The 25,003-nt window shown below is 28.1% G+C and overlaps 4 protein-coding genes across 7 annotated transcripts; 1 reads left to right on the top strand and 3 right to left on the bottom strand.

The window, feature by feature from the left end:
• Nucleotide 1: 1 nt before the first annotated feature.
• LOC126549276 (protein JTB) lies at nt 2-1,302 on the bottom strand. Of its 2 annotated transcripts, XM_050197970.1 has the most exons (4): nt 1,149-1,302; nt 983-1,077; nt 565-807; nt 2-167 (listed from the first exon to the last, which is right to left on the bottom strand). In XM_050197970.1, exons 2-4 carry the CDS (start codon nt 1,039-1,041, stop codon nt 2-4), a joined length of 468 nt encoding a protein of 155 aa, XP_050053927.1. In that variant the 5' UTR covers nt 1,042-1,077; nt 1,149-1,302. The 2 variants fall into 2 exon arrangements, with proteins under 2 accessions (XP_050053927.1, XP_050053926.1); XM_050197969.1 differs by having other exon boundaries at nt 983-1,256.
• A 209-nt stretch (nt 1,303-1,511) lies between these two features.
• On the bottom strand, nt 1,512-6,184 carry LOC114127569 (DNA replication complex GINS protein PSF1-like). Of its 2 annotated transcripts, none has more exons than XM_027991850.2 (6): nt 6,036-6,184; nt 3,391-3,455; nt 3,229-3,318; nt 3,069-3,159; nt 2,893-3,009; nt 1,512-2,641 (listed from the first exon to the last, which is right to left on the bottom strand). In XM_027991850.2, exons 2-6 carry the CDS (start codon nt 3,423-3,425, stop codon nt 2,498-2,500), a joined length of 477 nt encoding a protein of 158 aa, XP_027847651.1. In that variant the 5' UTR covers nt 3,426-3,455; nt 6,036-6,184; the 3' UTR covers nt 1,512-2,497. The 2 variants fall into 2 exon arrangements, with proteins under 2 accessions (XP_027847651.1, XP_027847650.1); XM_027991849.2 differs by lacking the exon at nt 6,036-6,184 and adding an exon at nt 3,596-3,794.
• Nucleotides 6,185-6,287: 103 nt separating this feature from the next.
• On the top strand, nt 6,288-15,781 carry LOC114127568 (zinc finger protein 608-like). Of its 2 annotated transcripts, XM_027991848.2 has the most exons (7): nt 6,288-6,436; nt 9,698-10,281; nt 10,361-10,866; nt 11,208-11,334; nt 11,484-11,571; nt 11,663-14,335; nt 15,300-15,781. In XM_027991848.2, exons 2-7 carry the CDS (start codon nt 9,747-9,749, stop codon nt 15,337-15,339), a joined length of 3,969 nt encoding a protein of 1,322 aa, XP_027847649.2. In that variant the 5' UTR covers nt 6,288-6,436; nt 9,698-9,746; the 3' UTR covers nt 15,340-15,781. The 2 variants fall into 2 exon arrangements, with proteins under 2 accessions (XP_027847649.2, XP_027847648.2); XM_027991847.2 differs by having other exon boundaries at nt 11,663-15,303.
• A 2,143-nt stretch (nt 15,782-17,924) lies between these two features.
• LOC114127567 (protein disulfide-isomerase A3) lies at nt 17,925-22,492 on the bottom strand. The gene is made up of 9 exons (XM_027991846.2): nt 22,134-22,492; nt 21,967-22,054; nt 20,989-21,109; nt 20,694-20,922; nt 20,211-20,327; nt 19,830-20,123; nt 19,263-19,494; nt 18,419-18,553; nt 17,925-18,347 (listed from the first exon to the last, which is right to left on the bottom strand). The coding sequence occupies exons 1-9, from the start codon at nt 22,277-22,279 to the stop codon at nt 18,237-18,239; spliced, it is 1,473 nt and encodes a 490-aa protein (XP_027847647.2). The 5' UTR covers nt 22,280-22,492; the 3' UTR covers nt 17,925-18,236.
• Nucleotides 22,493-25,003: the final 2,511 nt, after the last annotated feature.

Genomic DNA, 25,003 nt, shown 5'->3' with positions numbered 1-25,003 from the left:
GCTATACAACGGAATCCAATTGTTTTTGTATTCTCTTCATTAATTTTTTATGAAATTGTTTTTTTTTGTATTGTATAACAGATAAGCTGATTACAGCAATCACAAATTGTGAAACTTGGAATAACCAAAATTCTTTTTCTGATGTTTGTATAATTGGTTTGCTGCAACTATAAATTAAAACATATTATTATATTATTATTATGTATTATACATACAATTTATAAAAAAAAATATAAAATGTTGATGATTAGTGATGGCCATTGTACTTTCAGTAAAAAAACAACTGTTTGTATTAATTTATAATAAAAATTATTTTATAATCATGATATATTTTTAAAAATAATACTGGAAGAAAAAATATTATAAATTAATAATTATTATTTATTGGAAAAGCATTTGATAAATGATTTCTAAATTTCTTAGTACACTTTAGGATAATATACTAAAAAGAGACTGACTTATGTTTACACTCTTTTTTTTTTAGATTAAATTGAGCTATGATTATCGAAGTTAACAATCAGACATGGTTTGAAGTAGATTATTAAAATATTAAAATAAACATACTTTCTATATGCTAGACCAGAAATTTTGCATTCAATTGTCTCAATATAACTCGCGTTTATACATTCAGGTCTATCAGAACATAAATGACATTCTTTCAGAATTGTACTTTCTTCTCGCAACCAACATTTATTTGATGAGTTTTTATGATCTTTTACGCTTTCAGACGTCTCTGTCACAATAGTGGCGTTAAGTACAGACAATGCACTTGAAGACGTAATTTTTATAAATATTAGTAGCGTAATCCTAAAAATAGTAAATGTTTGTTTAATAAACTTCAATAATTTATTATTAAAATAGAGATTATAAACAAGACAAAAAGATTATTTGATCTAAATAAAATTTAAGTAAACATTAAGCGTACAGTTCAGAAATAAATTAAATAGCACATAAACAAATAAAAATGTTATAATATATTTACCCTCCGATGAATATAATCAACAGTAGTAATCTTTTGACAGAACAAGATTCCAAAACCATTTTACATTTTTAATAACCACACAATTGAATCAGTACCTACGAAATAATAAATATCAAATAGGTACTAGGTATTTTCAGTTTAAACTAGTTAAAACATGTAAACTGACCAGATATTCGGACCACGACAAAACAAAACAGATTTGTAGACAATAGTCGTTTACAAATTGCAATATTTACAAAATTACGATATCATTAAACTACAAAAACACTTCAATACTTACTATTACTATATATAGTGTTCTTTCGTGGCGCTTGTGTTATCACGAACATAGCGATGGAGTTAATATTATCATTCGTTTATGATATCAAATAGTAAGCACCACGAATTAAAATATATATATAAGTATATTTTAATTCGTGGTAAGCACTGCAGTAGCCAGTAAGCAGTAGCTTTAGAAATTTCATTATTTTTTTTGTCAATTCTGAATTCATCATAAAATATAACTTAAGTCTTAAACAACCACAGAATATACAATAATGTAAAAATAATAATTGTAATAACTAACAAATTAACAAAACAACACAATTTTTACTTATTACTACTTACTACATAAACATTACTGTCTACACTGAATATCATATTTGGATTAATAGTATAAATTAGAATTTATGTTAATTGTTTTAAGTTTCAGTATTTATACATTTAACTTGTATTAGATTATTATTATTAGTCTGGTAGGTACATTTATAACATTGGTATACTCTATTATTTTGGTTTGAATCCAGATAGGTGGCCGTGGTTGAAACTAAGTAGTAAATTTCTTGTTAAAGTAAGTTAATTACCTAATATTTTAATTCATGCTAAATCCTAAAATACTCCTAGACATTATTATAATAAAATGAAGACATTTTTGAGTATCAAAGTAATATAAGGATTGCAGGATTAAAAGTTAGAAACTATATAGGTTGATTATTTTTTATTTTTTTATAATTGCATAATTTTACTAATTTTTCTATGAACAATTTTAAATAGATACTACATTATATTGGTTAGTGATTTTAAGACGTTTAAGACTCATAATAGTTAATAATAAAATGTAATCTAATAATATGTAAGCATATTTATTTTTTTTTTTATACCAAAGCCCTTGCCAATCATTAATTACATGATTGGTTTATTATCGAAGAATATAATAATTTTAAAAAGTTATAACTTTTTAAATAAAATGTTGAGTTCTAAAACTTGAATTAATGTTGGTGAATATTTTTTTTCTTGATATAATTTATCTATTAAACCAATTATAACTTTTTCTTATTGTATAATGTATTTACAGAATGTATCAAATTTACAAATTCTTTAAATAATAAAAAAAAAATATATATAATGTATATTTTAGTTACATAAAAAATATAAAGTTGAAATTTAATATCATTAATTTGAATTTAATTAATATTTATTATTTACTATCATTATAATCAATATACATGTAAATAATTCAATTTTTTGTATATTAAATTATTGTCTGACTTGTTCCAAAATGCCCTGACGAATTAGTGGCTCAGCTTGCGATCTTGATAACATATACTGACTATTCTTTCGTAAAATCAAAACTTCTCCACTTTCTAATTCTAATTTACCAGCGTCTACTAAACTTCTTACCTAAAATATAAATACTTATATATAATATACAAAATAAAAAAATTTTCTCTAAAAAATTAAAATTGATAAAAATTGAAAAATTGTTAGGTAACAATTTGAGTTAAGATTTATATTAGCTTGGTTGTGATTTTGATTCATTAAATTTAATGCACATATTAATATTAAAATGTTGTATTATAAACATATTATAATATGTTCATTAAGATGATGTATGATCAAAAACCTATGGCATTAAATATGTATATATTTACTTCAGTGTAAAGAGACTTTGGAGGTTTAGTGTCTTGAGTTAAATTGAGTCCAGTATCTGATCCTATGGTCTTCATATACGAGACTAAAGTTTTACAATAATTATTAAACCATTCTATCTGAAAAAAAAAACTTGAAAAGTTTAATATAAGTTTAACATGACTTAATTTAAACATACTTCTGACTGTGAAAGATTTTGTCTAACATCCGATGGTAAAATAGCACCTATCTCCCATCTCATTTCTTTTAGCCGTTGCAATCTAGTCCATCTAAAACATAAATTTATTTTGAACTAAATGGTTCAGAATTTTAATAATTTATTACAAATTTTACATTACATGTATGTCATCAAACATCTTTTATTTCTTTCTATAGCTGCGCGTCTTAAACGAATAGCATCCAATGGTAAATTATCTTTTTGCTTGCGCCTGAATTATTTAAATTATTTAAGACAATTAGAAACTAAATAATTAATAAAAAAGTATTAAGTATTAACTTACAAGAAATCTATAATCTCTGCATCCAAAGTTTTCATCTCAGAAAGGACTTGATTGATCCCATCATTCTACAAATCAATAATACAATTATTTAAATAAATATTGTAATGTTGCATCTACCAATTCATTAAATGTGGTATGTTTATTTAGTTAAAATAAAATGTAATAGAATAGTATGTAGTAACTAGTAAAGAATAACAGTAAGTACATTGTATGGTGGTATTGTGTCTTCGCGAGAACGTTCCAATTCCTTTAATAATTCAATAACTTTATCACAATACATGTTTTAATTTAAAAAAAATTAAATAATTAATAAAAATTAAAATTAATCGTAATACGGTTAACTTATTGACTAATGACTGATCAAATTTTTATGTAATAATAATAATATTAATAGTTAATACATTGTAAAATTATAAACTTATCTTTTAACTGTTATCATTAATGAAAAAAGCGGCAAAATGAAACGTCAAAGATGTTCTAAAATTGTCATAACAAAAGGTGCAGGAAATTTAAAAATATTTATAATACAATAAAACTGTGGAAGGAGAAGTGTTTTCAATTTCTACTATTTCAAGTCCCATGTGGTCAAGACGACAAGTCTAAACTCTAAAGCAACCAAAACGTCCAAAACGTCCACAGCCTAAGATGGCTAAAACGCGCTGCGACGCTGCGTAGTGCGTAGTAACGTACCAACGTGTAACACGTTTAATACAAATACAATAGTACTCTGAAGTGAGTTATAATAATAATGAGTAAATAGTTTAATATCAACAGCTACCTACTTAGTACTTATTTATGTTATGAAATTATGATTTTTTTAGAAGACCAATATAGAATATTAACCTCTCATTATCATATTATATAGGAATAACCATTACAATTGTTCTAATCTACCTATGTATATTGGCAGTATTGGCATTATTTTTTAGAATTCTAGTATTAAAGTAATAAATAACAAAAAATAATTTATATTAGTCTATATTGTTATTTTTTATCTATTTATTAGATTTAATTTAAAAATAAATTGTTGCACGATAAAATAGTAAAATGCTTTGTATTTTCTGTGGATATTGTACGATATTCGATCGGAAAAATAGAAATGTTTAAATAAGTCTAGATAACATTGAAAAACAAATTCTTTTTCATATTTGATAATATATATCTATTTTCGAAAATTACAATAATATACAGATAATATTGTATTATATACATTTTACTATAAGTAATAACAAACAAGTAATTTATTTACATTTTACGATGAATTATAATCACTTGCAACTAATAAAATACGTGACAACACACACGAAAGGAATAATTATAGAAGTGTCAAGTGTCACGCAATTGAGAATGTTGTGATATCGTGATTTTAAATTATTTTAATATTCAGGTGAGTAGGTGACGGCACCAGTTTTAATTCAGCTTCCGTGTGGATTCCCGTGAACAGGAGTACAGGACGAACATGAATTCAGTGTTGGTAACTCGATGACTGATGTCTGATAAACTGATTGGGATTCGATTGAATTTTGTATAAAAGTATTTGTAAGAAATAAGAATGTAACTTGTAAGATACATTCATTGCTCGGAATATAAAATACGTTGTTGTTTCATTGATTGAACAGATTTTGATGTCAGATTTTAATAGTATTAAAAGTTGGTGTCGTTTGTTAAGACAATAATAAAATAAATAAAACAAAACAAAAATGGAATTCCGGTATAATCAACTAATCAAGACAGATATTACTTTGAAACCTTTAACGATTTTCCCTCGTTTGAGATTTTTCAAACAGTTCCTTAGATGAGACAATGACGCAATGTTAATAGATACGTGAATACAATTTACAAAATACGTTTGTAAATCGTAATGCGATTGTACGCGTGTTTAACAAAAAATATAATAAAGGATATGGTTAACTTAAGTTCGTCAACCGCTTCGGGTAAAGCTTTTATGAAAAATTGATTGTTTTTTTTTTCCGTTTAGAAACAAAATATTATATTTAGCAGATTTAATGTATTCATAATATCAATTAAAAGTTTCTCAGGTTTATGTAATCCAATTTGACACTATATAATAATATTATCTATAGTAAATACTATGACGTTGTACATAACACGTCAATACGTTATACTCGTGAGAAAAATAATTGTTGATTGCATACCGAAATATTATCCCGCGTAATATTATTATTATTACTACTACTTCTACTACTACTGTTGTTGTTGTTATGTGTAATGTGCATTACACCGTATACGCGACACCGTCGTCGTAGTCGTCGATGGCCGGCGGGTGGTCGCGGACCGTGACCAATGTGGCCGACGGGCGACGACGACACGGAATGACGAGTGTCCCCCTCCTCCCCTCCCCGCTCGCCGTACCGATTCCGCGACCCGAACGCCACCGCCCGCCGACAACCACATCGTAGGCCACGATACCCCCGCGCACCGCCCGTCGCGTTTAACCCATCGAAACACGCGGCGCCCCGCGGGGAACGAACTCGTTCGGCACGGTGCGCCCTCTACCGGTGTAACTCCGAACCGGGCGTTAATACAAACAAAGAACGTGTCCAAAGCACGTCCAAGGTGTACGGACTGGAAAATGTGAAATAAAAAAAAAAAAAAAAAACATATCACCGAAGGGTGTTGTTTACCGTTTAGTAGCAGCTATCGTTTATTTTTTCACGTCAGGCCGGGCGTATGTTGGCGACGTTCGATTAACCGATTGCGTTTGTTTCGCTGTCCGTCCGTTGTTCCGGTCCGAGCCGCGAGTGTCGCGTAACCTCCGCACCGCACCGACGGCGACAACGACCACCACCGTGTGGCCCGATACATCGCGACAGTGCGCGTAAAATGTCCTCCGGCCGCTCGGTGATTTTACGGCCGTCGTCCGACTGAACGAATCAGCCATTTTGTTTGCGTGCATCGACGACAGCTCTCTCGGAAGCCGTATTCAACGAGGGCGACTCCTCGCAAACCATACTCGGGCGCCGACACGATCTTGATGTACCACACCGGAAGCGCAATCCTCTACGTCGGGATTACATAACTTTTAGTGAGTACACTGTGGTCGTGCGTGTCGCGTGTGTACTCGTGTGGCCGACGGCCGCGGCGCGCGCACACGGCCGAGATGCCCTTTCGGGTACTCCGTGACCGATCCGAGGACGGTCGTGTAGTACCGTCCTGTGACTTCCGGCGTGCCCGCAGCCTTTGCCGTCGGCCACGGGGTCGAAAAATCCAGGGGGGTCTGGGTTCATCTATCTGCGTTATTCGGCCGGCCAGCCGTCCAATCCTATCCAGACACTCAAATTTAAAAAACGATCCGTGTAGAGTATAATATGTTCCCTTACCCAGCTGACATTTAAAGATGTGGGACCGGTTACCACAGATATTTAAAAAAAAAGTGAAATATCTTAACTACCCATGATTATAGGCAAAGTATCCCTAGAGTTTAGTTATGGTCTGGTTCCGATTGGATACAGTAACATTTTCTGTCAGCCATTGATTGTGGAATGTGCATTTTGTTCAGAGTACAAAAATCATAGCTTTAATCAACAATTTTATTTGTAGGTAGTTAGGTTAGTTGTGATTAAAATAAAGGCTAAAGTTAAAGTACAAGACTAGCATACCTTCATACTTCATACCATTTAATTATATTTATTTTTTGCTTCTATAACTAAAAGTATATTTGTTACTTTTAATATTGATTCAAATATTATTTAGTCAAGTCCTTAATTAGTATTTTTATTGTGACCTTTTTGTACCAGGTGCATTTTAAGAATATCTTGTGCTTTTATGTATAAAAAAAAATTTTAAATACCTAAACCAAGACTAGATTATGCAGTGGTTACAATTGTTTTTATTTTTTTTTTTTTTTTTATGATTTTATATTAATGGATACTTCTTACTAATAATTTAAACTTAATTATTCACCTGTAAATATAACCTAATACATAGATTCTTAACCTTTTCTGGTCCATGAACCCCTTTGAAGTATAAAATATAATCATGAATCCCCACAAAAAAAAAAAAATGTATACATAAATAAATAAATAGGTAATAAAATTTTTATTTTTATTATTTTTTAATGATAAATCTAATACATAATACTACTTATAACTAAATCTATATTCAATTATATATATAAAAACATTGTTATTTTCCAAGTGGCAGAATGCTACCAAGCATGGGCGCCCATAAAAAACCTTTTTTTTTGGGGGGGGGGGTCAAAATAAAAAATTCTCAAATGTAAAGTAATAAAGATATTAATAATATTATTGTAATATTTATTGAGCTACAAGTTTTAAATATTTTTTTTCCAGTGGGGGGCAAGTGCCCCAGCTTGCCCCTCCCAATAAGCTCCCATGCTGCCAAGACATTATTTTATTATTGTTATCTTAAAAACGCTATCTAAACAAATTTATTTTGGGGTTATTTAAAAAAAAAAACAGCGCTGTGGACCCCCAAGTAATCATATACGGACCCCCGGTTAAGAACCTATCCCCTAAGGCCTACGAGGTGGGCCCCATTAAAAGCAAATAAAATAATTAAATAATGGTACATTTTTCTTATTTTAAATCAAATTATTTTCAGCATAAATGTATAATTTAAATTTAAAATACGTAATTGATTTGAGTGTTTTTAATGTGAAGTTTTAAAGGTCCTGTGTCCTCTAACTTGGACATATCTTGGGGGCCCTGGTGGCCTGTTCTAAATATATCACTCTGTACAATAATATCCTATTTCAGTTCTTATTTAATTTTTAATTCATTAAATATTTATTTAAGTATTCTTATACTTCCAAAACTAAATTAAATATAAATGCACATTATCTCACTTAAAATGAAAAATACTATTATATTCTTAGAATAAAAAAAACTTAGGAAAATAATATCATACCTATCTAATTGTGTTTTTTAAATAAATTATGTGTGTGTTTTTATTGGTTTGTTATTTATATTCACATATTAAGGGAAAACTTGATTTATTGGCAATATCATGCTGAATTGATTCATGAATTTAGACTATTGAGTATAAATTTTTTTATTTATATAAAAAATCATAAAAAAAATATTTAAAATCTGTATTAAAAAAAAAATTATAAGAAGCAAATGGATTACCTAACAAAGCAGTGTGATATGACCCTTTTTTCTCTAATTATTTATAAAAACATTTTTAACACTCATACTTAATAAAGCATGTATTTGTTATATATTAGAATATACTTTTTTTTTGATATTTTTACTAAGTACGTAATTATTGCTTTGATTTAAAATCAAGAATGAGTTTAAATTATAATTATTATTATATTTAGTTAGGTAATTAATTTTTTTTAATGTTAATATACTAATATGTTAATAAATCATTTAATATCTACTATTTAGGTAAGATACAAAAATTTTTATAGAGTAGGTACTTTCTGAAAATTAAGTACCTACTTATTACTTATCTAACAAAAAATATTTTAAAACAAACTGATATGCATAGATTCAAATCTTATTGATAAATTGAGTGTTTTTTAAATTTGTGAACACCACAGTACCCATGTTTTAATAAATTGTATTAAATAACATTATAAATTGTATTTTATTATTTATATATTATTAAATGTTTATTATAAAATTATAATGGAAATAGCAATCATTAATCATAAATATTAAATAGTATATTATTGTGTATATAAATTAAGTAGATAATTATCTACTTAGTAATTCAATTTTAGATGTTAGTTATGTGTTTTTCACCTGATATAGGTTATATATCTATAAATATATTAATATATAGGTATATATATTTAATGATGAATTATAATTTGTTAGATTATCTTAAATAGATATCTAAATATTTTTTTTAGTTAAATAGTTAGTGAAATTCTTATAAATTACTTTGGCCATTGTTTAATGTGGGTATCAATACATACAGTGTACTCCATTACAACAGGAATTTGCATACTAAAAATTATTAACATATTATAAATGTTGATATGATTAGTCAAATAACAGTTATAGATCTGTATTTAAATTATTACAAATGCCTAGATATAACAATCTTAATTTTTACTCTTAAACATTAAACTATATTTCTAAACTAAAATTTATTCCTATAGAAATTATACTTGTTAATTCTTTTTAATATTTCTACTTAGAACTCATATAATTTTTAATAACCATCATCCATCACTTACATATGTAAGAAGAAACTGTTTGTATTATATTTTGAGGGAGAACTCTTATAGGTGCTTAAATTCTGTAATTGAATTATGTTAAGAAAAACATTAAGTATATTCAGTTTACTTAATTTATTGTTTTGATTTTAGGAAAGGATAAAATGGTGTTAGTGGTCGGGGCTCGCGGTCCTGGGCACGGATGGCGGCCCCAATGAGAGAGGAGCTGGGTGGGGCGGTGGCGGCGTCCACAGATAGTGTTGGAAGTGGCAATGGCAACAACAATAATACCAGCAGTAATGCAAATTTTGAATACGATGACAATGAATGGGATATTGGTATAGGCGATTTAATTATCGACTTAGACGCAGATATTGAAAAAACAGGATCAACATCTACAACTACAACAAGTGAAGCCCTTGGTGTTACCAATAGTGCGGCTACAACAGTCGGTTTAACGGCTGGTAGTGGAGCCATGTCAGGAGCAGCTGCCACTGCACCCACAGCCACTACAGCTGGCAGCAATAAAGCTACTGTTGAGCATTCAGCTACTGTTGATAAAGGTTTAAAAATGAAAATCAAACGAACAAAAACGGGGACTAAGAGCTTTGAAGCTAAACATGAAATCGTCAAGCCTGGCGAACAAAATGGATCATTAGCTTCCACTCAATCTCAGTCAAGTGGCAGTGCCTCTTCAAATGATTCATCCGGATCTTCCGCTGAGTCGAAACAAACTGGTAAATCTATTTTTTTACTTTATTATTTTTAATTAGTAAATAAAAATAAATACAATTTGGAATTATATTTTTTCTTAAGGTAAACATTCCAGTACATCTAGTACCAATTGTACTACTCCTTCAACCAGTACTACTTCAACTGTAAGTTCTGTAAAACGTGGATCTAGCAGTCATCGAAGAGATAAAACAAAAGACAAACAACATAGCTCATCTACAAGTGGTGATAAGTGTCATAAAGTAAATTCTAGTTTGTCTTCTGAACTTAATGGTCGAGGTCCTGTTAGTCAATCAGCTCCTAGAACCAGCACTTTCCCAGCTTTATCAAGCAATACACAGTCACCTAATGTGCCTGGTCCTGGACCAACTGTTGGAGAAGCAGGAACTTCAACTTCTTCAAGTGTAGCCAATGGTCCGGAACAAATTGTATCACCCCCAGTAGTTCCAATGGAAAATACCCAAACTACTACAAAGTCTTCTGCGCCATTGTCTACCTTATCAAAACCTCTACAATCTACCTCACCACCCCCAACCAACAAAGTAAAGACTGCTAATAGTTCAACTTCTGCTTCCCTAACAGAGCAAAAGGTATATAAATATATATGATATATATATATACTTATATATTATAAATTTTGTTATCTTCAGTATTCATATAGGAAAAATATTTATTAGTTTTATATCCCTAGTTATTAATGTATGAAAAATAAAATAATTTTAGTTGTTAGTTAAACATATTTTATCCTCCTGATAAATAAAATCATTAACAAATAATTATTTTATTCTACGATCTATATTAGTTTAAGTTAGCAAAAAAAATATTGTTTGATATTCAAATAGACAAATTTCTAAATTTAAAATTAACATATTTAAATAAAATTATAGTATTGACTAAACGTTTTGTAATATTAATTATTATACATTTTTAGGAAACTGCTGATGCCTGTGTTGGCACTAGTATCAGTGTTGGAACTGTTACAGAACCAGATTGTTTTGGGCCATGTGAACCTGGAACACATGTTAATTTAGAGGGGATTGTATGGAACGAAATTGAAGGTAAATATAAAAATAATAAATTTAATTTTAGTTAATTGTTTTCTTAACAATATTTAACTAATTAAATTATTTAAGATATTTGGTTTTTTTAGTCTCTATTCTATTCTAAAATATGTTTATATTTATATTTTATCAATTAATTATTATAGGTGTTCTTGTTGTTAATGTAACATGGAGAGGAAAAACTTATATAGGTACATTATTAGACTGTACTAGACATGATTGGGCTCCACCTAGGTAATATAAAAACGAAACATTCTCCTGTTTTGATCATATATCTTATTTTATTAAATTAATAACACTAAACCATGATTATAATTTATTTTAGATTTTCTGAAGCATCAGCTGGAGAACCAGAATGTCGCTTACCTCAGAAAGGACGTGGAAAAAGGGGTCGTGCTAGTTTGACCGCAAGCCCCAGTAGTGATTTGGTAAATTTTACTGAAACCAGATCTTCAGTTCATAGTAAACTTCGAAGTAATGGTACAAATAAATGTAATAGCAGTAATAATTCAAGTAGAAGAGGTACTTCTTCACCCACCCCGTCTTCATTTGTTCCACCACGTTCAGATTCTAGCAGTTCTAATAAAAGAAAGAAGCCTCCCGGTTCTGAGGATGAAGCTTCAGGAAAAAAAATAAAAGCAGAACCAGCAAGTCCACCGCCTATGTCACCTACTATGTTAGATTGCCCTGAACCAAATTGTTCTAAAAAGTATAAAAATGCAAATGGTTTAAGATATCATCAATCTCATGCACATGGAGCTGCTTTGGATGATGAAGATGCTGACACAAAAGAATCAGGTGGTGCAAGTACTTCTGAAAATGAAGATGATACTAGTCCTGTTTCTGTAAGTAATTCTGGTATTCAAGATAACCTAAAAGAAGAACAATCTATTGTCAATAGTCAACCAATTGAACAACCACAACTTTCCACTACTCCTCCAGTAACTGAAGTGGATCCTCCAGCTCCAATACAGTCTCCACCTCTTTTAGTTACAAAACCTAGCGTTCTACGGTTTGGCCTTTCTGGAAATGAAGAGACTAATGTTGTTACCCCTACATTGACTGCACCTAAAACAGTTTTATCAGTTCCTGTGGTTCAGCCAGCTCCTACTCCACCACCACTTCTACAGCCTGCAGCTCCTTTACAAGCAATAGCTCCTACTTCTCAATCGCCACAACCTCAACCACCAATTTTACATGTGCAAAGTCCAGCATCACAACAGTTACCTACACCTCCGCAAATTCAACCCTTAGCATTAAATCAGCCGCAAGTTCAAAAAGTACCACAATTCAAAGTAAAACCAGCTTCTGCTTTAATGCCCGCTGAAGATAATATGAAAGGCAATAAAGATATTAAAAATAAAGCTGCAGCATCATCTCATAAAAAGAAAAATCGTAAATCACCAGCTAGTAGTCCCAGGCCATTTTCCATTGACCAACCACAGTTTGATAGCTCAAACTGTAGCCGTGAAGATGTACAAAGTCCAGCATATTCTGATATCTCAGATGATACTGCACCAATTCTTGAAGTTGAGATGAATGATATGAATAAACAAAAATTGTCCACCACTGATAAAAAGTCAGAACCAAATACAGCACATTCTCCTCATCCTATCCAACCATATAATATGTATCCGTCATATTATGGTCAACCACCTTATTTGATTTCCTCTGTTCAACCAAATGACACATCTAAACAAATAAAAGAAGGTGAAAAAATCAATCAACATTCTCAAGATTTAAAAATGTCATCTTCAACTGGAGATAAAGATAATAAAAAAGACATACAATCAAATCAAGCGGCTGAATATCAACAACAAAAGCTTTTACAACAATATTTTAACTATGATTCATATGTTCAAAATTATCCTTATAATATCGGAGCAGGATATCCAATGTCTATGGTACAAGATAAAGAAATGAAGCCTGATGATAAAAATCATCAACCTTCAATGCCTGGTGCTTTGAGTGTTCCTCAGCCTAACAAAATAAAAACTGATCAAATAGTACCCAAAGAAAAACCTCATCAAAATGAAAATCATCAAATTATGAAAGAAAGCATTGAAATGAAGTCACAAATGAATTCAGCTTATATGTTTTCACGACAACAGCAACAACAGCAACAACAACAACAACAACAACAACAACAGCAGCAGCAACAACAGCAGCAACAACAACAGCAGCAGCAACAACAGCAGCAAGATGACGTAAGGCGTTATTATGTATATCCAGATCAGAGACGCAAGGATCATAGTTCTGGTGATCATTCACATACAAAATCGAATACACAAAGTACACCAACTAAGCATTCTATGGGCACAAACTCAATACACAAACATAAAGAAAAACATGAAGACAAAAAAGATGATAAAATATGTAAAAGTTCTTCTCATATATCAGAAGGAGTTAAACCTACAATGGAAACACAAGGACCTCCTCCACCCCCCACTTCTTCATATGCCTATATACATCCAGGTTTTATGCAATCACCTCATTTTGCTGGTGCTTTGGCATTCGATCCTATGTACAGGAGTGCAATGAATCCTATGTTAGTGCCTGGACCTTATGGCAATACGCCACCACCTCCTTATTTACATCCTCAGCTACATGCTCAAATACAACGGTATCATGCACCTGAAGATCTCTCACGACCAGCTGTTTCTACACAGTCGTCAACTCCTTCCCAACCACCATCTGGGCCTAAGGCGGCTCTTGATCTCCTACAACATCATGCTAGTCAATATTACTCTTCACATAAAATTCACGAACTACAAGAACGTGCCATTAAGTCTCCAACACCAAAACCAAATGCACAATCAGGCCTAACACCAGCTCCATCACCAGGAACAAGGCAATCTCCATCTTTAACGTCAACTGGCATTGTACCGTCTGCCACCGAACGAACTACGTCTACTGGTCCTCCTTCATCTACCCAATCTTCTGGTAAATCTGGATCAACTGGTGATCCAAAAGACTGTCGTTCACCACCTCCTCAAAGGCATGTACATACACACCATCATACACATGTAGGTCTTGGATATCCATTATATCCAGCACCTTACACTGGCAAGCCTTTATAATAATTGTGTGTAATTGATGTCCCAACATTATTGTTCATCAATAAACATATTTTTTTTATTGTATTGGAATTTACTGTGGGACATAAATTGACTCAATTATATTATTTTAATTTTTGTTAGAAAGATAATGCTTAACTATCTTAAGTTATAATCATATTTAAGATTTCTTTCTATTTTAAAGCTACTGTTTAAATCACTTGCCTAATTTATTAAGACTATGGCTTTATTTGCCCAACTATCTTCTGTTCCAGAGTTAAAAAAAAAAAAAATGTTTTGCATTAGATAGAAGCATTTAATAACAACTGACAATTGTTAATTGTTGTTTATATAATAATTAAGCATATTATGATGTGTGCTTCCTTATAGATTTAAGGTTAACTTTAGATACAGGAATGCCATTAAACAGTAGCGTCCCTCTATAAATTCATAACACGAAACTTAATATTTTTTATTATAAATTAAAATATGTTACAAAAAATACTACAGCAATATTTGTTAGTAGTTATTACATACATTACATTTTACACAATTTATGTAATTTAATTTATGTTTTGCGTGAATGAGTCTGATCAAAGCTAATAAAGGTTTACCTTAGTTCTATTGGCTAATCATAATTTGATTTTATTACTATTATTATTATTTTATACTACTATAAATATTATTATTATTTTTATTTTTATAACTAATTACTATTATTTTTGTAATATTATAATTAATTAATTTAAAAAAAAAAAAAATTGACGGGTTCTTCGCATAGTTTTGGAGTGGTCATTATTTGTCTAATTAGCCTTAGGCAATAAAATAATTAATATTATTTGATTAGTATATTTAATTTGTATTTTATTAATTTCTTCTACCTTGAAATTGGATTTTTTTCAGCAGTTTTCCAATAAATTTGTTTCACTTAATTCAAAGGCTGTGATTTCAAATCGAGGCGAAAGATTTGGTTTTTAAGTCTTTAGGTGTACACATTCTTAGACAGCATACAATTTTTTTTTTTTTTTTTGTAAATTTTTTGTAAATATGTACAAATGTCAAATATGTATTCATTTAATTTGTAATAGTTTTATATTAATTTTAATTATTTGAAAAAGGTATATATATCATATATAATACAACAATTGCCCAATTGTAAATAAATAATGTGAAGAAAAATCACTTTGTGAATATGCTAGGCTTTTTCTAGGCAATCTTTATTAATGATGAAATTTTATTTATTATGACTACATATATTAAATGTAAATATTTTATGTGGGTTTTTTTGTACTATAGTTGGAAAATATATTTTAGTATTTTTTGATTATTAGGTGAATAAATTTATATTATTATTATTGTACACTTAATATATAGATACCTAACTAGTATATTTTTTTTTAATTACTTATTATTAAAGACTACAACAATGTTGTTTTTTTGTCTATTGATGATAAAAGACTGCACATTGAAAAAGTAAAAAAATTGATATTAGAAATGTCTTAAATTATTTTGTATAGTATTTACCTAAATCATGTTAAGAGTAATTTAAAAGTTATATTTAATGACTGTAATTACTAATTAGTTCTTGAAATTTTAAACATGTCCTTATTTATTCATGTTCAAATTCGGGTTTTAAAATTTATAGTTATACTTATCATATATTATCAAACATAAAATTTTAATATTTCATCCATATTGAGAAAAAATAATAATTTGGCTCTTATGTTAAATTATAGTTCCTCAAATTGTCTTAGAAAATCGTTTTTTTAATTTGACCGAAATCATCTAATGAAATTCAAAAATTATACTTTATATGTATAATTGTGTTTTTTATTTATTTATCTAATCGCTGTTTAAACATTACCATAGGAATTCGGAATTCATAAAATTAAAAATCATAATACATTTAAAAACAAATGTTCAATTAGATAAATAAAATAATATTCTTTGTTTTAATACACATTTATTTTATTAACACTTAACAAAATTGAATGGAAGATTTACCAAAAATATTGTTTTTTAAACATCTAATATAATTTTTTTTTTAATGTTCCTAATCCTCAACTACAATCAATATATAAAATATTTTAATGTTTATTTTTATTATATACTTCTAAACAAGTTAAATTTAAAAAAATTTAAATGTTAGGTTAAGTAACATGTAGGTAATTAAAATTATGTTTAAATTAATTGAAAATACAATTTTTCTAAATCATACTCACCTCCTCAGTTTATTCATAGTGAATAAATATATAAATTTAGATTTAACTCTAAATGAATAATAATTAATATTTGGCCAAGCACATGGTGGTATATTATACTATATAAAAGCCAGCTACGTGTGATGTGTGTGGATAATAGTCACAAAAAATGAAAGCTGACATCATTGATTATAAAGTATCTATTCTATAATCAATGTTAATATAGTAATATGCATTTGGTATTTACTATAGTTAGTTAATTATATTCATACATGTTTATTATCATCAATTTAAATTAGCAATACGCTACAATCAAAGGTGTGAGAATGACAAAAAATAGTTGCTGGTATTAATGTCTTAAAAATCAAAAAAACTAATAGACAAATAAATGGAATTGATTCAAATAAAACTAAGTATTTTTCAACTTTTTAAATATTGCTGATAATTCATTGGATATCATTTGTATGCTGCCGTTAGTAAACATTACATGGTTGATAAAATTAAAAATATTTATAATATATTTATCATAAAAATACCATGATTTAAAATGTATTATTGATAATGCTATTTCGACATCAAGTGGATGATGCTAAGTTTATCTTCCTATAGAAAACTTAAAATGATTGAGGTTGTATTTTAAATTTTACTTTTTCTCTTGTTTGCATAAAATAATTTGATCAAATTTGTGTACATTTAGAAATATAATTCTCCTATAAATTGTAAAAAATGAATTCTATCACTGAATCCTCAACTAAAACACCTTCATCCAAACTGATTAACCTAGGTAATGTCACAGAACAAATAATTGTTTATTTTATAGTACCGTACTTCCTGTATTCTTTTTGATTTTAAGCAATAATACTAAAATGTAGTTACATGTTCTGGTTTTTAGTTAAAAATTAGTTTTATCTTACCAAAACATTTCACAAGATTAAAGTACAATTTATAAACCATTAATAAAAGGGGTTAAGTTGATTCATAATAGCAATTTATTTTAAGGTCTTTGTTTGAATAATAAATATTGTAATACCAAAAAGAAAGTGTCAACAATTTTCAAATAGATTGATGTAAAGTTATATTATATTACAGTCTCTAACTGTAAATCAATCAGCAATTAACATAATATGTCATGTTCCTTCAAGATAACCAACTGCAATATTATGTGTATTTTATACAAAGCTAAAAAATCTATTCCTGTCCTTATTGTTGTGACTAAAGACAGATTCAAACCCACCACTTTAATAGGACAATCTAAATCTGTGGATTTGAAAAATTAAAATTTTTATTTTTTAAATGATTGTTACAAAATTAATAAAAAAAACAACAAATATAAACAAAATAGAAAAATCACAACATATTTATTAAAATTATAATTTTAGTTACAGAATAATCATGTTTAATTACAATAACTTTTTACTTCAACAGATATGATTAGGAAAATGGAGCATGAATTATCTATAAAATGTATATATGCATAATCTATTTCAAGAATAATTTAAAGTAGTTGGTTTAGTATTGAATTTGGATTGATTCAAATATTATTTCTCCTCTCTACTCTGTAATCGATTTAAAAAAGAGTAGTCCAATTCAAATAAAATTATTAAATCAGCCTTGTGGTTTAATTTAGAACCGAATTTGCCGTTTACAGTTCATCTTTGCCATCCTTGGGATTTCCAGATCTATCAAAACCTTTGAGTTCATCTGTGGCCTTAGATGCAATGTACTTGATAAAATCATTTACTTCTCGGCCTCCCTAATATCATTAAATATATTATATATATTAATCAAATATTGTATAGTTAAAATTAATAAATTATTAAATACCTCATAACGAATAGGCTTATTTTTGTTATCTTTGGGCAACCAATATAAGGTTGGGAATCCACGAACATCAAAAGTAGAAGGAACATCATTTGCAGTTGCATCCATTTTAACCAAAGACACAGCTTCATTTTTCAACTAAAATTTTTTTTAAAAATGTTAATACAATTAACAGAGACAAATATTAGACAATTATCGACTATTCAAGACCAATGACAAATATACATAGCATTAACTTATCAAGTAAATGACAATAGGATATGTATATTATGATAATATAAATGTATTATACTTAATGTCAAATATCATTAAATAATAATATAAGTAAACTATCTTATACTCTTTCTCATATATGAATAATTTAAGGCGACAATCGATTTTCATCTATTTCAATTAGACCACATGCTTTGATACATTGACTTACAGCCATCAACTATTGTGTCCAACAATTAGTCAGTTTAAAAATTTAAATCTTGATAAAATAGAAACCAAACTCTATTTAGTGAACATAGCACGGTGCGTCAAACATAAATTTTTCTACACATCCCCAAGCAATATCCATGTGGAATTGGTATATGTCAATTCGGCATATAATATCACTAGACAGAGTATAGAAGATTGTTGGAATACACTTTGAACAATAATTTAATGAAACCAAGAGTGCATTATTTTACACTATCAGTAACTATGGAAAAAACGTCAACCAAATTACTCATAAAAGAGGCAGAGGATATTTATCTTTTACTTGAATTACTACGTATCTGCATACATTGATTTGGGTATTTGATTGAAAAGGTAACAAAAAATAGGTACATATATTTTATTGTTATTACAAAAGCATAAATACCTTTTCAGCTACTTGTTCATAAACTGGAGCTAAACTTTTACAATGGCCACACCATGGGGCATAGAATTCTACTAATGTGTCAACTCCATTGTTAATAACTAAATCATCAAAGTTTTTGGCAACAGCTACTTTTACTGGTGTAGTGTTATCTTCAGGAACTGCCTCTGATTTAATGTATGGTTCCAAGTTACCGTTTTGGAAATTCTTAACAAACTTTTCTAAATTGTCAACTCTACAAATAAATTTAAAAATGTGATATTACTTATAATTAACTTAATCAAAGTTAAGATATTAAATATTGCTTAATACATAAATTAAAATTCATCAGAAAATCCATTAATTTTTTTCCAATTATATTTAACTTAAAAAAATTATATAAAAAAAAATGTGAGCTGTTTAAAAATGTATGTAATTTTCAATAGCAACTTTTTACTATTTGTGATTAAAAGAACTAGAATTCCACCACATAAACAGGTTTTCTACAAGTTTAAATAAAATAATAACCATAGAATAAAACTTTAAAGGTTATAAAATATTAAATGTTATAAGAAGCATTGATATACTTACGAGAATTCATCCTTCATTATATATTTCTTGTTGTCTAGAGAACGTGCTAAAACTATAGGCTTGTCATCTGATACAAACTCTAGTCCATACTCATTAATTTCATGTTGGAAATCATCTTTGTTGTTTATAGCTAATGTGACATCTTTCACAGACTTGGCTACTTTCAATACTCTATTACGCCAGTAGTTTGTTCCTTTTGGATTTTTAACATAGTCAACTGCATAATAGACTCCAACATAAGGAGGTTTGAAAGCTTCCATGTTTTCTTTTTGACGGTATCCAACCAAACCATGACTAAAAGTATTAAAATATAATAAATTATAATTTGAACACATATATCGTTTAGATAATATCATAAATACAATAGATTTTAATTCTTACTAATTTGATGTAATCCAAGCTTCTAGAGCCGAAGTTGTTTCTTCACCATCATAAACAACAAAATCTGGTTCAAATTTGTTGCTTAAATGTTTAGGTCTATAGAGTACAACATTATTCCTAAAAAAATATATTAAAATCAGAACAAAATTTAAAACAAATCTATTAATAAAATTCAAATTTATATAACTTTAAAAACATGTCTAATAAAAATTACAATAGTAACCACCTAAATTGTATTTACAATCTATAAAAAAATAATGTTAACCCACACAGAAACCTCCTTTTTCTTAAGAAAATATTAATTTAAAGGGACATATCTTCACTCTTTTGACCTGCTATAATAGAATATAAACTTTGCATATTGCATAATTTATTAAATAAATATTGTATATTAATTCAAAAAAAAAAAAAAAAAATTAATAATGTTATAAATTGAAATATGCTAGATACTTCAATTTTTTCTAAGTAACAGTTACCACTTACTTATAATTATATTTGTCAATAACTGATTGTGAAGTGGTATGACCAAAGTTTACTTTTTCACGTAATTTGTTAGCAAGTTGAATAAATTTGCCCTTGAGATCAGTTTCTGTTTCAAAGAATCCAACAACAACCACGTCATCTTTAGATAAGAAGTTCTTAATAATGTCTTCTGAGGATAAGTCTTTTGAACTTGGCCCGACTTGTGATTTCATGTACTTGACAATGCCAGCTAACCATAATACACACAATGAATAAAAATATATTTTTTAGTATATCCAATTTAATTATTACATACCAGAATCACGGGGTCCATTATATTCTTTAGAAACTTCACCGTTTCGGAAAATTTTTAGAGTTGGATAACCAGAAACACCAAATTTATTACATACTTCTTTACCAGCTTCTGTACAATCCACCTTTTAACAATTTAATAAAAATATAATTAATATACAATCTACGAGTTCTACTAATAGTACAAAAAAAAAATTGTATATTATGTTTATTCAATTAAATGTGGACACTATAAATTATCAAGACGTAGGTACTTACAAACAAAATAATTAAAGCTAAATAAAAAAAAAAAATGAATTTTTAAAATAAATTCTTTTATAACTCATTACCTCTTTGTTTAAACAAACATATAAACCTACATAAATTCTATCCAAGATAAAAAATCACTGTAAATAATGATATTTATCCAGATAAAATATACAAATTGAACTATATAATATACTGTCAGAATACTTAAACTATAGTAATTTATAATAATTTAGTTTTTGACTTAAATCAGAACATGTTAGAAACAGAAAGAAACCGTTTTGATTCAAAGAAAAAATATTATTTATTTAGATTAAAATTATTTCTTTAACTAAAATTTTTAAAAAAGCTACAACAATTAATCAAAATAAGATAATCATTTTAAAAATGTTATATTTACTATTGATAAGCATAAGCAACTAAGGCCAAATGTCTAAAACATATTCATGATTTTTGATGTACACATCATGAGATAGCATGAATATTTGGTATACTATGTTTAATAATACAATTTATATAATTTTAAGTGCATGTAATCATTTCATTTTAAATTGCTAAAAAGTTATATGTAAGTTGTTGTTTTTTAACATCTTTAGAACATGGACTATTGAAACAATTTCGATATAATTTTATATAAATAGCTGAAAGTGTATCAAATAAGTTCTAGAATCTAAAGCACAGATAGGCTATCCAAAACATCAATTGCACATCAAGTAGTACAACACTGACAAATTACCTTTGCTAATGTTACGGGTGGATCTTCTTTTAGCAGACTCTTGGCTGCCTTTTCAAATTCAGGTTTCAATTTCTTACAGTGTCCGCACCTAGTTCAACCAAATAATCGAAATCAATTATACCTACGCTTCATCAGTAATATAATAATATTGGTGCATATACACATACCATGGGGCGTAGAACATGACCAAAGACGTATCATATTCAGCTACCGACGAATCGAAGTCAGAATCCGATAGATCGACAACGGAGTCGGCAAATATGGAGTTCAATAAGAATCCGGAGAACACGATCAATCCGGGTATCAACTTCATGATCGCTTGATGAGGTGAAACGGGAATAAAATTAAGTAGGAAAAAATTTCAACACTAGGATGACGATCGGCTGGAAACCGTTCACGAAACGATGTCGGAAACCAAATAATTGGCACCGGATTTAAACGGATCGAAACTTGAGCAACTAACAACTAAGCCGCCGGTATTTATTCAGCGGTCGTAAGCACTTGTTCGTAAATCACGTATTCCAGTATTTGTATACCGAATGTACTACGTGTTTCGTGTTACCGTATTGTACTTGGCGGTTTCTAATTGGCCGATTCCGCATTCAGTTATGGTTGGTCACACTCATCTCGCACATACAGGTGGCGACAGTGAAACCGATGACTTCTCCCATGAAACCTACGTATCTATAATTATCAACGCCATGAATACACTGAATAAAATAAATAAATCATGACTAAATACATCAAGGTTTATAGATAATTGAATTAATATGTTTTTATAAAATAAATGATTTTTTTAAATGTTGAATTAACAAAGTACTGTATATTATGATCATGCTATGTAAGACCTATTTTTATAAGTTATGTATCTAATCATTATACATTTTTTTTAAAAAATGTTACAAGAAATCTATTTTTTTATGAAATAATTTTAAAACTCTTAAAAACTTGTTGAATAATATAATACAAATGGTATATAAGTTGTTTTAAAAAAATCTTCAAATGACAATTGATAATTTAGAAGGATATAATACATTTCATTAACTATAAGAAAAAAGTACAAATATAATAGTGGAGTTGTAGAAAACTTGTTATATACATATCTTTGATTATTTTATTAATTGTAAAATGTTACCATAAAAATAATAAATAAATGTATTTCTATTATCTGTATAAAAAGAACTCAAATGTATTATATTTCTGTAAACTAAAGAGTTTTATACATAATTATATATTTATATATATATAATATATATACTGTATATACCTAATGTACAAAATACTAATACCATGGTTAACTAGCCACTAGGTAGTTATATTATTAGGTATAATTTGTAATCCTGAGCATTAAAAATTAAAAATTCTCCATAATATTTATTAATAGTCTATTATATTTACTAGTATCAATAACATTATATTGAATAATTAATAATATACTTTAAGTTTTCCTTCTTTTTATTTATTTCATTACAATTTGAAGATATTTTAGCTAACATATTACAATAATTCATAAAATACAAATTATCATTAAATAGTATTACTACAAGTAAAAAAAAAAAAAAAATGAAAAAAGCAAAAACAAGTTAATCTGTGTGTTTTTATTTAATAATTTTAATAAAATCGTATAGCTGTTAAGTTATAGACATAAAGTCAAGCCATAATGAAAAAATATGTTCCATAAGAATATTTTATAAAAAAACATTAAAAACCAACTATGAAAGTTATATATTACTAATATTTAATAATAAAATAATCGTGTTTATTGTACAAAAAACTAAAACTTATAAAATTTTAAAGTATTAAATATAGTGTATTAGTATTTTAGTATTTTTAAATACTTATAAAATAAATTAACTTATCAATAAATAACAGGGAATAGATAATTCATTTTTAAAAACGGAAATACGGAAATCTCTACGCAAAAACCATTATCGACAAAACTCGGGTTGACTCAAAACTTTATCACTGTAAATACTTGAAATGTTCTCCAAATGTTTATATTAGCGTTATCTATACACGGTTAAATTTTCAAATAATTTGACTTTTTTTGAGCTATTTATAGACAACTGAAATTTTCGATTTTTCTAAGTATTTTTTTTTTTTTTTTTGAAGAGTCGATAAAAAAATGTTGAGTGCCCAAAAAACTTGAACATTTAATAAAAGGTTCCTTATAAGTCGTTCTTATTGTAGTTAAAAATAAATTAAAAATCGTTAGTCTTAGTTTTTATAAGCGTTTGTATAGTTCAAATTCTTACGCGTAATAGGTATGTCAAAATCGCAAAAATCTTTTTAAAGAATTTTCGGATACCTTCATCTTTTTGTAAAATAAAAAGTATTGAAAAAATTTTTTTCGTATGAATAATTTTTAAATTTTTTATAAATGTATCATGTACCAAATAATTTTAACTAGAAAAAAATTCAATAGTACTAAGTATATACTTAGCTTAAATTATTAACATTCCAAAAATTTCTATAATACAGCTATATTTATACCTAGATGATGTTTTATTCTCTATGTTTTTATTTAAACTTTCATCAACCCCTTGTTTTAAAAAAGTTAAACTTCTGAAATTAAAAAAAAGGTTTTCTTAGAAACTAATTGAATACCTGTTCTATATAAAGTAATTATTTAAAAATTATTAGGTATACATAATAGTACATTTGAGCAAGTCTAGTCGATTAGTTAAATTCATAGTGGAAGAGGGAGGAAACTTCACAAATGTCTATTTAACACTAATTTATTTAATTTTAAACATTCATATTCATATGGTAGAACATATAAGTATACTCATATCAGTAGCATGGAGAATTTGAAAATGTTCAGATTCTTGTCTGATGCTTCACCTCCCATCCAGAACCAAACAATAATTTACTTTCACATTTTAAACTATTTTTTGTAGAAAATATTAAAGTACTAGTTAATGCTAAATTATCACTCATTCATTGTTAGTCGCCACCCTTTAAAAAGCTTGAGGTGGCACCCATTTAATTACCCACTTTGACTTTGTCGTGCCACTGCTAAATATTGTGTTTTTTT

This window comes from Aphis gossypii, chromosome 1, assembly GCF_020184175.1.
Source record: "Aphis gossypii isolate Hap1 chromosome 1, ASM2018417v2, whole genome shotgun sequence".
NCBI lineage: Eukaryota > Metazoa > Arthropoda > Insecta > Hemiptera > Aphididae > Aphis > Aphis gossypii.
The sequence above is the reverse complement of the archived record's forward strand: the minus strand, read 5'-3'. Positions and strand labels throughout refer to the sequence as shown.